The 15846-nt window shown below is 35.5% G+C and overlaps 1 protein-coding gene across 1 annotated transcript in view; it reads right to left on the bottom strand.

The window, feature by feature from the left end:
• LOC111190568 (uncharacterized) overlaps positions 1 to 15846 on the bottom strand; it is a 285381-nt gene that overhangs the window by 51824 nt on the left and 217711 nt on the right. Inside the window, exon 6 of the mRNA XM_049472742.1 lies at positions 2712 to 2981. Within this exon, the coding sequence (XP_049328699.1) occupies positions 2712 to 2981 (270 nt within the window). The remainder of the gene's footprint in view (positions 1 to 2711; positions 2982 to 15846) is intronic.

The raw sequence follows: 15846 nt of genomic DNA, 5'->3' as shown, positions 1-15846 counted from the left end.
GCAAAACTCACAATCTGTAAGATATTTTGCCAAAAATATGTTACTAATGTAATATTTAGGCTATTTATATCATAATCATCACCACAACAGGAACCGACTACAATACTATTAATAGAATAACAATAAAATGCTAGTAAAATCTACACAATAACTGCTATGAATTAATTATTAATATTATTAATTGTTACAGACAGTATTACTTTGAAAAACCACACACATATTAGCTTTTATATTTGCTATTTAAATAAAAAAATATATACACCATTCTGAATGAGTCTTATTAATACGGGACCTGAGAGATGTGTGTTACTCAGTGGTTCAGCAGAGTAAGCAGCCGGATGGAAGCCTAGTTCAAATCCCAGTCGTGGTTTTATTCTATTTATGTTTTTTCATAATGACAATTAATGTTCTCATTTTAAAAAATATCTATTAATGTAGCCTATATATTTCTACTTATTTCCTGTTAAATATATTATTTAACAAAGACTAATTGATAACATTTGTATAGGCTAGTTGACAAGATGTTTGGACTTAAACATTTCTAAAGTACATTAAAAAAGTAATTAGGTGCATGTCCAAAATCTTAAATCCTTGTGCATCAATATTAATGTGATTTATCAGCTTTCTGAATCCTACCGTCCATCGTCTGCACCAGAGACTGTAAAAAAAGATGGACGCCGTGTCTCCGTTCCCATACATTTAATGAAAACGAAGCCAAAATCTTCCGCCATTTTTGCGATCCTGACACCTGATTCTGCGCAGTAGAGACCAGAGGAGGGAGAAAGACTGTGGAGAGACCGCCTACTCATTTAAATAACCCCGCCCCTGAGGGCTAACTCGAGGTCACAGGCTGCAGAGTGGAGCGGAGCGGAACTGACGGTCTGTTATTGGTCCCGCCCATAACCAGCCCTTTTACAATAACCACACCTTTTTTGAATAGAGCTGAATAATGTTTTAAAAAACAAATTCTGTGGGAATATAAAAATGTAACAATATAAGCAGAGGCTACACTAGCTGCTGCATTTAAATAATGGAGGTAGAATTACAGTATATTAGAGAAAAACGTGATTGAAAGTTGTTCTGTTTTGCTATTGAAACCTATGGGGATGGGTGGAGTTACACAGCTTTCTGCAGCCGAACAGCAGGGGGCGCACGACCTGTGGTGGCTTCACTTTAGAGAGACGATGCTCTGTCCAGCTATATACAGTCTATGATCAGAACTAATCACCAGGAACTAAGCTCCTAACGACAGGTCTAGAGCTGTAGTTGGAACGACGCAGCTGAACCACGGTAGTTCGCTGAAGGTTCGCTGGAACTACGGTTTTGGGAAACACCTGAGTAGCTTAACTAAGGTTCGCACTATGTAAGTTACTAACGTGGTTACCTCCATAGTTCCAACCACGCTTTTGGGAAACACCTGCGTCGCAGCTGCATCGTCCAGACTACGTAAGCTGCTAACGTACTTTGCACATACGCTTTTTGCTATCTACTGTTTAGGTGTTGTTTGTTTTCTGGTAAATCTTATTTTTAAGATATTATTATTTATTTTTAATTTTAATAGTTGTTTTGTAAGGCTCTGGGTAGAGGGTCTGGGAACAGCGCTCACTCTTATTATCTGTCACAGCCTGATCCCAGACCAGTTTTAGCAGCCTAAAAGATAAAACTAAAAATAATAATACAGGCATTATTCTTCTTTTTCTTCTTCTTAATAATAATAATAATAATAATAATAATAATAATAATAGTAATAATAATAAAAATAATAATAATAATTATTATTATTATTATTATTATTGTTATTGTTATTATTATTATTATTATTACTATTATTATTATTATTATTATTTTATTATTATTATTATTATTATTATTATTATTATTTTATTATTATTATTATTATTATTATAGTGGAGAGGATGAAAGTGACTTATAAAACACAGGAGAGCCTATACAGTTCTCGTGAAATCAAAGGAAGGAATAAATGTGAAAAAGAGCACTCAGTCAAACCACAAACATCAATTCAACTCAAATATTCAGTATATATTCACCATTATGCCATATATTGACCATTACGCAAAAAACATAGAAATGTGTTGTAATCAATAGTTTTATATATATATATACTTAGTTATATATAAAACACAAATCACTACATAAATAGTTCTTAGCATTACGAAGCTTTTGGGAAATGCACCCCATATTAGTTAGGGTGATTTAATAGAAGGGAAATACTTAACTTTACATTTCTTCTGCACACAGAAGCTGATATATTACAGGGAAACAGCACAGCAGACAGTATTCTGTTCTTTTTAGTTCTTAAATGTACTGTACTGTATATTCATATTTACTGAGCCAGTCAGACCTGATACAAAATGTGAGTTGCTCTCCTGATTGGCCAATTATCTTTTATTAACATGAAAACCCAGAATAAGGTATAAAGCCTATGATGCAGTGACTGCTATTCACCAGTATCCACTAGGTTTTATTTTATTGACATTGGGATAATCCATTAAAATAACATATAAATGGGACCAGAACACACTGAGGTTCCAGGTTTACATTCATTCATATGCATTCAATGGTTGTTCATAATTGAAGAAGCAGAAAATGAAGAGAAATAAAGTGAGCAGGAGGAAACATTTGAATTAGACAATCTCTGTATTCAGATATTTAAGACAAAATAAAGCAAAAACAAAAACAGTGTTTCTCACCTGAGTGAGAGTGTCCAAACTCAGCCATCTGTATGTCGAGGAGTCTATTTAACAGTTGTCTGTCGTACTGCAGTTTCTCAGTGCTGATTTTCCAGTCAGATTCTGAAATGTTCTTCAGCCAGTTCTGTTTAGCAGTTCTGGGTTTATCTGAGCTGCTGTTGTAGAAATCTATCTGTCTGTCGTTCAGCAGAGTTACAGCAGTGCAGTCGTAGAGATGATCATTAGAGTTTTTAGACTGCATGGTGTAGAGATACAACAGAGAGTGTTTATCTGTAGAGAAACAGAAATAAAACAGTGAGTTCATCAAATATCCTCTTAATAACAGCAAAGTCCTGCAAACTATAAAAATCACTAATTAAACCTAAACCTCAGATTATCTCAGCTCTTACTGAGAAAAACAGAAACAACCTGAGATTCCTTTTCAGTTCTGTGTCTAAACTCACCCACAATCAAAAACAGACTAGAGCTTTTATCCTGCTGATATTAAGATAAATTATTTCATAAAGTTTTTTAATTATAACCAAGCACTGCCTCTCTGTGTGTTTTGGGTGTAGTGTGAAATAACCCAATCAGTGTGTCAGTTGTGGGTAAGTGGGTGAGATGCAGGTGAGCTCTGACTTTGGCGTGTTCGTATCTTAACAGCGCGGTGCTTTTGTGTGTCTCAGCAGAGTAAACTGAGCTGCTCGTTCACACTGTGAAGCAGGGCCGTGCAGAGACCTTTGGAGGGGCAGGTGCTCAAAGTCAAAAGGGGGCACGTCGAGCATGAATTTACTGTGGTGTTACTGTAAACTACAAATGAACAGAAGGCAGGTTATAGAAGTTTCTCAACCCTGTTACTGCATATTCTACTGCAAATTCCCACTGTTCTCCATATTCTAGAGCTTTAATAATAAAGTAAGTGGTGGTATGATGTGTCTAATACACTGCTGGATATACATATTGACTGATTTATAATTTTAACAGGTAAACTTAGTAAAGGATTGTTTATTAGCTGATCAGTTTGATCTGGTGGAAAAGTCAATTTTATGGCAGAGATCAGAATTAATAAACTGCTTTAAACTACCAACATAAAGTACTGTTCTAAATTCTGTCTCTCCACAACATCTTTTAGACAATTAGTTAAATGAAATTTCTTACAGTACTTACAGTAAGTCCTGCAATCCTAAATTAATAAACACAGTTTGAAAATGAAATAGTTATTGGCTGATCAGGCACATCAGAGCAGGTAAAACATTACATTTATATTTTTCTCAAACCTTGACTCCCTATATAAGTTAGCTAATTCCAAAAGTTAAGCTTAAATAACCCCTATTTTATACTTTATCCCTGAACCGGCTCCATGATTGGCGTTAAGAGATTTCCCATTCACACAGTGGCCAGTGCCCTGGCTCCCAATGAATACAGTTTTTTTTATTATTTTAATATAATACAGGAACTTTAGGGGAAATATGTGAAGACGTCAGGAAAGAGGGGTAACATACGGTAGTTTACAGGACAAAACGGGTATGACTTTCACACATACACTTCCAAAAATTAAAAATAAAAAAATGACAAAAAGGCACTTTGGGCAGTAAGAGCCAAACGGGCAGGTGCTCCGGCCCACACCCCCAGCCCCCTAGCCCCCTACACAGTTAGTTAGAAGTTAGTTTCTTATTTACCAGGGTTATTTTAATTTCAGTTTCACCTTAAATGCTTGCTGCAGTTACACGCGGCCGCCTGTAGATGGCGGATTTTAACAGTGAAAAGCTGCATTTAAGCAAAATGCTGCGCAAACGCTCTGGATAAAAAGGAGAATCAAAGAATGACGCTTCAAGTTATTTATGACTTGAATAGAATGTTGATAAAATAAGATTAAAATAAGATAATAAAAGAAAACATAAAATGAAAAGAATGTATTAATGCCCCAGGGGGAATTAGACTGTTCCAGTAACTTATATACAAACACACACAAGTACACACGTCAGAAAAATAGGAAAACAATTACATGCACAAGGTACTTACTGTGTCCATATAAAGCCATACTATGTTAATTATGAAAATAATAATATTGAGAAGAATAAAAATGTGAATGTCAGATGGAAGATATAGTACTTCACACTGTCAAAGTCCAGAAAAAAGATCATATATGACTTTTGTTATTTTGTATAATAAGACTGGAAATTGTACATATAATCGATTTAATGGTCAAATTGTATTTATCTCATCAGTTTTAAATAGTCTCAGAAACTGTCAGACTTAAGACACAATAAATAAAAGCTATTAAACAGCAGGACAAATAATATGCTAAATGAAGATGTGGAAGGTGAGAAATCAGTTTATATGGGAATTTAATCTGCTGCAGACTTTTACTGATTAAAGAATGTCCTCAGAGGTTAGTGTTTCCTACTGGATCCACAAAAACATGATTTCCAGCAGAAACTAGGGGATTTCATATACTAGGATTTACCATAAACAAACCAGTTTAGGTTTAGTAGTTTAGTAGGTTAACATGTTCAGAAGTGCAGCAGGTGAAACAGCAAACTGACAATCAGGATAATGTTTACTCAGTATTCATTTTTATCTCAAATTCATAAGATACTCAGGAAAAACAAAAAAGGACATTTGAGGAGTGCCCTGGGAATTTGACCTTTCCATTCCATGTATACAGTCATTATAAAAATAGCCCACAGTAATATTTGTTCTTTTACATTTTTATTTTAATAATTAATATAGTATGGTTTTATATGGACACACTGTGCATGTATATAATATCACATTCTGGTATGAGTAGATTTTTTTATTTATTCCCTCTAGGGAATTAATACGTAATTTTTATGTTTTCTTTTATTATCTTATTTCATCTGCATTCTATTTAAGTTTAAATTAAACTGGGACCATCTTTCTGTGTTTTTTCTTTTATTCAGATCCTTTGCACAGCGTTGTGCTTAAAATCTACAGGCGGCCGCGTGTCACTGCGCAGCAACTGAAATCATACGATAATACGCTGGTAAATAAAAAGCGAATTTCAGCCTAAAACTGAGATTAAAATACTAAGATCTGTCCTTAAAGATAAATGTGCTGCTTAAAAGAATCTAAAGTAGAAAACAGATTCTGGTTCATTTAACACTTTTTATTTACTAAATAATTCTGCGTTTCTACTTCTTTACTTTCGTTTCTCTCCTAACAGGGGGTGTTCTGTCGAGTTATGCTACCCATCGCTACGTGCTTCCTAAAGGGAACTGCGCATGCGCTGACCTACACTATTTCGTTATTTCTCGTATTTTTTTATAATAAACCTGTTTTTTTTGGGGTGGTTTATTTGCATTAAACAACATAGACTCATTGCAGAAAAGTGTAAATGGAAATAAATATGAATTAATACAACATAACATATAACATATATTATTATTTAAAAATATACACAAAAATATATACATTTGCCATAACTTTACCAGGATACAGTGATTTGTGCTAGCTAAATATACCAATCTACTGGGACTTTTACTGGGTACATGCCCTAATATATAGAGCTTCTTTTGTATTTATACAATTAAATACAAACTATGGTGGCACGATTTGACAAGGTAGCACAACTCGACACAACACCCGCCCTCAACTTCCCCGTTTCCTGTTGTTTAAGTTGTGTTTAATCTTGCTGTATTTATGGGTTATTTCTGTGTTTTATTCGCGGTAACGTTGCGAATTATAAGCGGTAAATTAAGCGCAACTATATAAAAAAGATTAAACTAAACAACGAACTGCAATATATTGATATTTAACCTTCTCAAATCCGAAAATAACTTCCCCCAATTTCCACACAAGTAATCTAAAAACTTACCTTCAATCACCGCCAGAATTCCGAAAACCAGAAACAATAATAAAATTAACGTAGTAAAGGCCATCGTCGCCAATTTGTGTCGGTAAAAAGTAATAAAACTCATTTCACACAAAAAACACAACAGGCCTAAAGCGAACCTTTCCCCATATCCGCCCTGTGTTCATGAACACGGGAGATGTGTCGTTCATTCCGTATGAGCCGACTCTTTTGATTCGGATCTTTTTTATATATATATATTTGCGCATGCCCATTGATTATTATATTTCAGTGGTAGTAAAGGTGCAGTCAGGGGTTCCTCTGTGCGGCTGTAGGACGGTATGAAGATGATGTTAGCTCTGTATTCTTGGTTTAAAGCAGTGATGACTCTAAAGCTTGCTATAGCGGTATAAATAAAGCTGTTAGAGAAAATATGTAATGGCAATTACCATATCAGAAAATAGAGTATAATAAAGGGCAATTTATAAATTGCAATTTGCAATTGCAATTTATAAATAGAAAAATGATTTTCCCTCTCTGTCAAAACAGATGTCTACATTTTATTCTTCTAATCTAGTCATGCTCATTTTTTTTAATTCTGGAAGAAGATATCCTTAATCATATTTATGTATCTGCACAAAGTTATAAAATATATGATTGCCCTGTTCCTAAACTATGATACTAAATGCAATAAAATATATTAGGTTATGAAACTGAAAAACTGATCTCTTTATTGTATATGAATTTGAAATACAAAAATCCAGAGCCATGAAACCAATTCCAAACTTTAGAGTATTCTACAACGACCTGAGAGGTGTTTATGATATTGTTCTTTTAAAGGACATTGTTTAAGGAGCATCATGTTAAATTTTTCCTATTACATTAATATATTAGTTAGATCTGTTGTTGTTTTACAGTTAATCTCAATGTATGTAATGGATTGTCAGTTATGAACTGAAAATAATACAATCTCCACCGTACAAAAAAAAAATACAAATACATTTAATAAATTAGTAGCAGAGGAGGAGTCGCTAAAGAGGAGGAGGAATAGCAAAAGTTTCTGGATGCAGCAAATGAAGGTAATCCTGCCTAATTTCTGGAATAACATCACATCTGTGTTTTCTGTGATTTTCTTTTTCAACTGTATGATAAACACCCATCAGAACTTTGTTTTAAAACTATATTGTAAGGCTTCTCATGTTAATCAGTTTCTTAAAGACATTCACTGGAAAAAGAGATGCTTAATTTCTAACCAATACCTGTTTACTACTAAAGAGAATTAAAATTAAACAAACAGACATTTTAGAATATTTTAATTAACAGCATTTAGTCTGTTATAAAACAGAATTCTTATAATTCTATAATAAATATATATATAGTATTTTTCACTGAAACATAATTCAGGTCTTAACAGTTTGAACTGAGTTATAATATAAAATATAACTCTTAGACAGACTGAGGATGGTTTGTATCTGCAGAAACACAGAAGATATAATATATATCTCTTTAAACAGTGTTTCTCTGATTGAACTTCAGGATCAGACTGGTTATAGTCCTGATCCTGTTCTTCTGAACACTCTCACCCCCTCTCCTCTCTCTACAGTCCAGTTCCTCCACATTCCCCTGTTTTATACTGTTTTTTAATCTGAGATCAGCAGTGCTATCTAAAGCCATGTAGCTCCACCTTGTGTTCTGAATACGTAACTAACACTATATGTCCAAATGTTTGAGGACACTTTCTAATGATTGCAGAATTCAGCTGCTATAAGTTTCACTTATTGCTGATATAAATGAGCAAATTCACAGAAACACACACAGCGTGTCTAATCCCTGTAGAAGAAGAAGAACTGCTGATAGAATAGGAATCTCTGGAGCTGATAATCTAACATGAAGCTGTTATTTACATCATGCCTGATGAACAGTGGAACTGTGTTCTCTGGAATGATGGAGCTCCATACAGTACTTTAAGATTGGATGAGCTGGATACTTCACTGAACAGTAGAGTAGTAGGTATATACAGTTTATATAAATTATATATATAAGATTTCAGTATATGGGGCATTCCCTCTGCTAATTGATTGAGGTCTCTGTGTCCTTTACTGGTTTTACCTGTATCACAGTCATACAGGTGAGAGACACAGGTGATTAAGAGGTGCACCTCCGCCTCAATATTAGGTATAGGCCAGGCAGGGTTGAATAAAAAAATATTTAATCGTTTTGATATAATATAATTTTCTCTCATAAATAATACACAGTACTCAGTGTTTATAATTTAGAATATGTCCTAATAGTAAGCTAGCTGTTCTCTATAGCTGTTATTCCAGCTGCTCATATCTATGCAGTTTAATTCTATAATATTAGAGAAAGTTCTACTTTTATTATTTATTTAGAGCCACACCGCGAGACCGGCTGTAGTTCTGCTGCAGGTGGAGACTGTCCTACTTTACTTCTCTCCACCTCCACCATCCTTTTTTATGTTATTTTCTATTTTAATATCTTATTTTATTTTATTTTTTGCGCAGCGCTGTGCTTTAAATGCGTCTTTTTACGGCCGCGTGTAACTGCAGCAAGCATTAACCCTTTCAGACCTGAATTATGAGCCTGTGTTTAAAAAATATATTATTATCAATAATAATGCTATTTTCTGTCTGCAGGGCACACAAAGGAAGTCTAATATTATAATATAAATCTATATTAATATTAAATCCAATTAACTAAAATAATTAAATGTGTAATGACTATTGGATTGGAAGCCTGTGTTTAACATATTTATTTTAGATTTAAATTTGACCCTTTTGTTCACAAGCCATCCCTAAACGCAAAAATTAACGTGGAAAAGTGTTCTAAATTATTTTCAGACCCTGCGTCAATTACAATGGACTTCATGTAGTTTTTTACATATATATATTTTGCTGCCCAGAACACTAATTTCTATCAAAATAGATTGCCACAAACCAGCCAATGAAACAGTAGCCCCGCCCACTGCTTAGAAAAAAAAAATCAGCAACATTAGGGCATGTTAGCAAAGTAATTCAAGCTCATTTTTACTAATTCGATGTGATTAAGTACACTTTATCATGTTTAAGAATAAAAAATAGATAATTAGAATTATTTTAATATACATTTAATATAAGGATAGTAATATTAGTAAATATAGTGCATTACAGACAGAAAATAGTAATTATATATATTTTCTTCATAATTCAGGTCTGAAAGGGTTAATTTGCCTTTTTGGCTCTAGTGCTGGGGCTTTTCCATTGCAGTGGGCGGGGCTAAGCTATTGTTTCACTAATGTATAATCTTTTTCTTTGGCTCGTTTATGATCTATTCTGATTAAAACCAGGTCTCAAAACATTTGAATCCGAATAAGGCGCTGGTGAAAAATTACCCAAGTTTTTTGTTTGTTTTTTTTGTTATTATTCTGTTTTTGCGTGTTTGCACATAAGTTCAGTGTTATTACCCCTGGGGGATTAATAAATAATTTTAATGTTCTTTTTTATCATCTTATTTGTTCTGTTTTTCTTTTTATCCAGAGCGTTTGCGCAGCGCTCTGGATAAAAAGAAATACTAATAATAATCTATATAATATATGTTAAAATTTAAGTTAGCTAACTTAAATCCACAATTCAGCTCCATGGATTTAGCTGATCTCTGGCACTGTTAGCCCAAGTTCAGCGCCTGGATTGATATGATGATGATCTTTGTGTTATTCGTCATTTTATTACTGTAAGGAAGTAAAATTTATTCTGTATTTTATGTTTTTAACATTTTCTCTCTAAATTATTTCTAAAACTGTTGCTTTGTTGTTTTTAGACCAGGTAAAAAGAATATTGAATGGTTTTGATATAATGCTTAGTACTTATAATTTGGAAATTGTCAGAATAGTAACCTAACTGGTCTCCTTAGCTGTTATTCCAGCTGCTCATATCTATGCAGTTTAATGCTATAATATCATTATTTTATTTAGAGCCACACCGTGAGATCTGCTGTAGTTCTTCTGTAGACTGTCTAACTTGACTTCATTGCACAAATTTGCCAAATGAATAATTAAGTGGTGAAAATGGCCTACTACAGGCAAAAGGATAAGATAAAAAGGGGTTGGGACAAATATAGGCCATTATACTGACAAAGAAATAGTGAACTAAACAGCCAAACACACAAGAAAATGTTCAGAAGGAGAAAATGATCCACTACAAAACCAGTACATGAACCAATAAACCAAACCCAATGCGCTCTTTGCACAACTACTTCCTCATTCTCATCAGTGTTGCTCCAGCGTTTCCTGTTTGGCTTTTCCAGTACACTCGTTATGGCAGTATTTTCAGCTGGTGTTTACAAGAGCTTCTAAAAATTAACCTCAACGTGGAGGAGACCAGTAAAGCCCACCACTAGAAAGCTGGAGAAAGGCTTTAAACTATATGCATCTTCATACCTACACAACTACGAAGATTTTTTTCTTATATTTTACGCTAGCCCACACAGCTCAGCATTAGCTAGTACAGCTAACTAGCTTGCTAGGTGCATTATTGATAGTTGTTAGTTTCTCCTGTTATCAAATGGAAGTCTAATAAAATACTAGTAATAATAATAATTCTAACTATAATAATCATCATAAAAATAATTAGACAAATGCTAGATATAATAATAAAAATGCTGGCTATAACAATGCTAACTATAATAATAATGATAGTAAAAATAATAATCACTATAAAAATATAAAAATAATGATATTAATAATAATAAAAATGCTAGCTATAATAATAATAATAATAATAATAATAATAATAATAATAATAATAATAATAATAATAATAATAAAAATAGTAAAAATAATAATACATTGTGGGTGGACTCGTTTCTTTTGGCCTTTTATGTGCAATGCATTTCTTTCATTACAACACTCAGTCAGTGTCTATGTTTAGTCTTACTGTTACGCTGTAGATAGTGAGTTAGCTTGGTTAGCGGTAAGCTAGTTAGCCAACCTAACCAGTTAGCTTCTTGCTACTGTTATAACTGACATGAATGAGCAAAATGTGCTTAACGCTAGCTAGCTAGCTACTCATAGAAGCTAAAACAATCTACCTGAAACGTTCATACATTTACATTTTAATAAGTAGTTAGCTACTTGGCCAAAGTGATATCAGCACACAATTTACCCACATGTTCATACTGATCTCTTATAGTAAGAAATAGAACCTCGTGGACACAAATATCTGCTTTTTATGAACTCCCTAAGCGACGTACTGAACATCTTGAGAGCATCACAGGACACCGTGTGAATGTGTGATCATCTGACCTTTTTTTACATTAAACTATAGGTGTGCTGGAGATTAAACTAAATCTGTTTAAAAGTGTATTTTGTTTTTCATTCTGTAACACTAGTTCTGAAAGCATTTCTACAACAATTTGTTAGCTTAAAATAAAAGTTATGCAATTGAGTCCATCAGGTATTTAACCTTAAAATGCCTAGTAATGTGCTATTGTATAACAATAGGAAATAAATGCATAAATTAATGTAACCGATTTAATTTACAAGAAAATCTGAAATACAACACACGTTATAGATAAGTCGTTTATTCATATTAATATCTCTACTCTGTTCTCCGGCTGTATTGGTCTCTATTTGCTAATTAATAGATACAATCCGCACAATAGTTACCATTTACAGGCATTATTTACATACGCTAGCTAATGCCACAGCTGTTACCATTTGTACAATCGCACAACACACTACGGATTTAAAACCTCTTATAATTCTTCAGAAGTGTAAAATCAAATCTTACACATACGAACACCGTCACACATGTCCTCACATTCTCAAGCTCACACCCACACCTGATTTCATTAGCCACTGAAGGTTTGGGGCTTGAGAGTGCATTTCTGCGGTTTGGAGGTGCGTGTGCACTGTGAAGCCCCTGTTGCACACAGACAGTCTTGAAAAATGTACGTTTTGCCTACACAGGCGAATGGAAACAATACAACCGGAAACGTCAGAGGCGTGAGTGCAACAAAATATATAAACATTAGATGTGCTTTAACTACGGTGTTATTAAAATGAAACTGTTTGTCTTCCAACTGAAAGTCAAACTGACCGATTCAAACTGACCGATTCAAACTGACCGATTCATTGGTTTTTAGTTCCACTAAAAATGAAGGGTTCAGTTTTTTTAGCCAATGAGAACGAGGGGGCGTTCCCGTTACGCGCCTTTTTCCCAGGACAGGTGGTAACCCTATATTATATTTACTATAAAACATTTATATATATATCTCACACACCGAGTCTCTACAGCAGCGCTTCTGATCACATTTTAATCTGATTTAATGTTTCCTTCTGTTTCAGGAGCGATTTATACTATAGACCAAACTCTGTTTCAGATTCTACTAAAATCACCACAGAACACCATTAATAATAATATAATACTCCTATTAATACACATTATTACCTATAATGAACCAAAACTATTAAAATCCTATAAAAAATAATATATAATCTACAGGCCTTCCGTGTTCAGAGATAAAAGTGAAAGTAACTCACCAAACAAAACCCTGATAAAATATCCTTAAACTCACCTCCAAACGAAGCCGGGAGAAAATCAATCATCAGAAATAAAATTAATCCTTTAACAGGAGTCATCATCTCCTCCTCGCGCTGATATAATTACATTAAATTACACTGTTCTTCACCGAGACTCAGAGCAGGAGAGGAAGTCGGGTGGAGCTGTTTACTTCTGCGGTTCTGTGGTTTGCGTAACGATTCGTTCCAATGAAGGAATCATTTGAGTGAACGTACTGAATCGAATCACTTCCTAAGCTGAATCGTTCCTCTCTCACTTCAGTAGTAGAGCTCAGCAGCGAAGTTTTGAATGGTTGAATATAGATGTTATGAGATTTAGAGTTAAAAAAATATATTGTGGCGTGGAAGAGAAAGGAGGACTCGTGAGACTCATTGCAAGTACTCAACAGCTCTTTATTTAACCGGCTTGCCACTCACTTATAGCCTTTAACAAGGCTAGGAGAGCGAAACCCAACTGCCACCACAGTTCAAACAGCCCTGAGGCCACCAACCCAGCTATCCAGCACGAAGATGGTAGGTCCCCTTAACCCACCCAAAACATGCCCCCATAATGCACCACTGGCCCCGGATTAACATAACCCGCCCCCACAGGCACGCTAACAGCTGGCACACACACACACACACAGACACACAGAGGCGGGCACACAGAGACAGGCACACACAGGCATACAGCAGCCACACACACACACACACACACACAGACGCCACAATATTTAAAAAATAAGACTAATCTTTTGTTGGAAAAAAGAGAAAGAAAATCCATCAGTCACCTCAGCCGCAGGCTAGACTAAACTAAGCTAATGCTAAACTAAAGCATGCTACGCTAACCTAACCACAGTCCAGCCGGCTAGCTAACTAACACTGTTGTGTCTTTACTCCAACATAGTAAACAATTAAATAGATCCACTTTATATACTACACTCCTCCCCTTTTAGATTAATGCTACATAACTAAAGTAACATATAACATTGCCAATGCATTTTAACACAGTCTGACATAACCTTTTTTTTTTTTTTTTTTTTCAGTCCATAAGTCCCACAAGTAAACTCACAAATCCAATCTTTTAGGTGGTGTCTTTCAGGGTTACGTCTCGGAACTTGTGGAGTGCTCTCTGTAGGGGGCACGTCCTCTGTAACTGTGGGTGTTACTGTACTGTGGTCGGAGTTGGGTTCAGGATCAGGTGGATGTGCTGGTTGCTCCGGTGTCTGTGGTCGAGCATTCAACAGCTGATCCACATGACGTCTCCACGTATACTCGCCAGTGTCCACTTCGTACATCAGAGGGCCGCTCCTGGTGACTATCTTTCCAGGCGTCCACTTGTCCCCTCGGTAATCACATGCCAGTACCTGCTGTCCCACATCGAAGCTTCTTGCTGTTCCACTTGAAAGACTGCTGAACTGTTTGTTCTGCACTTCTCCCCTCAGGTTTGGTTTCAGAAGGTCAATGCGAGATCTCAGCTGTCTGTTCATGAACAGCATTGCAGGTGTCCGATTAGTTGTTGCATGGACAGAATTTCGATACACCAGAAGGAAATTGTCAATTTTGTGTTAAAGAGAGATGTCTTCTTTTGTTAGTGCTTTTATGGACTTTTTGAATGTTTGCACGAACCGTTCTGCTAACCCATTTGTTGCTGGATGGTGAGGTGCTGACTTGATACCATTCCTTTTCATGAAATCTTGAAACTCCTCAGAAGTATACTGTGGGCCATTGTCACTCACAATTTGCTCAGGCACGCCATTCCTGGTGAAGATGGTTCTCAGGACAGAAATAGTCTTTTCAGATGTTGTTGATTTCATTTGGACAACTTCTGGCCACTTTGAGTGAGCGTCCACAGCTATGAGAAACATAGAGTTCATGAAAGGGCCAGCAAAATCAACATGCACTCTCTGCCAGGGTGCAGACGGCCATTCCCACGGATGTAGGGGAGCCTGTGGTGGTGCGTTTTGAATGCTCTGGCATCCTGGACAGGTTTTGGTGATGTCCTCGATTTGTTTATCTATCCCTGGCCACCATACGTAGCTGCGGGCCAGGCTTTTCATCTTCACTGTACCTACGTGACCCTCATGTAGACTGTCCAACACTCTGGTGCAAAGCTTGGAGGGCACTACCACACGTGATCAACACATAACTACACCTCCCCCCCCCGAAACTTCACCTCCATCCACCAAACTCCACCTCCACCCCCTAAACTTCACCTCCACTCCCCTCAAACTTTACCTTCACCCCCCCAAACTCCATCTTCGTCCCCCCATAAAATTCACCTCCACCCCAAACACTGAATCTGAACTAATAAACTTCAGATTCAGCATTACAATAAAGCCTGGTGAAGCCTCTTGCTGTATACCTGAACTCACCTGACTCACTAAAGACACACCTGCCCAAAGCCTGAAACAACATCTCATCTGTGTTTTTCTTTTTTAACAGTATGATACATAACCATCAGAACTTTGTTTCAAAACTATATTATAATGCTACCTCCTGTTAATCAGTTTCTTAAAGACATTTAGTGAAAAATGAGATTTAGTCTTTATATTGATTTATATTAATATTAATATAATTCAGGTCTTAAGTTTGAACAGTTTGAACAGGTCTTCTCTTTAATCAGACAGGTTAAATTCCTGATCCTGTTCTTCTAAACACTCTCAACCCCTCACCTCTCTCTACAGTCCAATTTCCTCTACATTCCTCTGATGTTTTATACTGGTTTCAGAGCCAGTCCTGTGCTTTTATCTTTCTCTGAGATCAGCAGTGCTGTTTAAAGTCCTGTA

The sequence above is a fragment of the Astyanax mexicanus genome, unplaced genomic scaffold, assembly GCF_023375975.1.
Source record: "Astyanax mexicanus isolate ESR-SI-001 unplaced genomic scaffold, AstMex3_surface scaffold_31, whole genome shotgun sequence".
Taxonomy (NCBI): domain Eukaryota; kingdom Metazoa; phylum Chordata; class Actinopteri; order Characiformes; family Acestrorhamphidae; genus Astyanax; species Astyanax mexicanus.
Note: the sequence above shows the minus strand (reverse complement) of the source record. Positions and strands in the feature narration are given on the sequence as shown.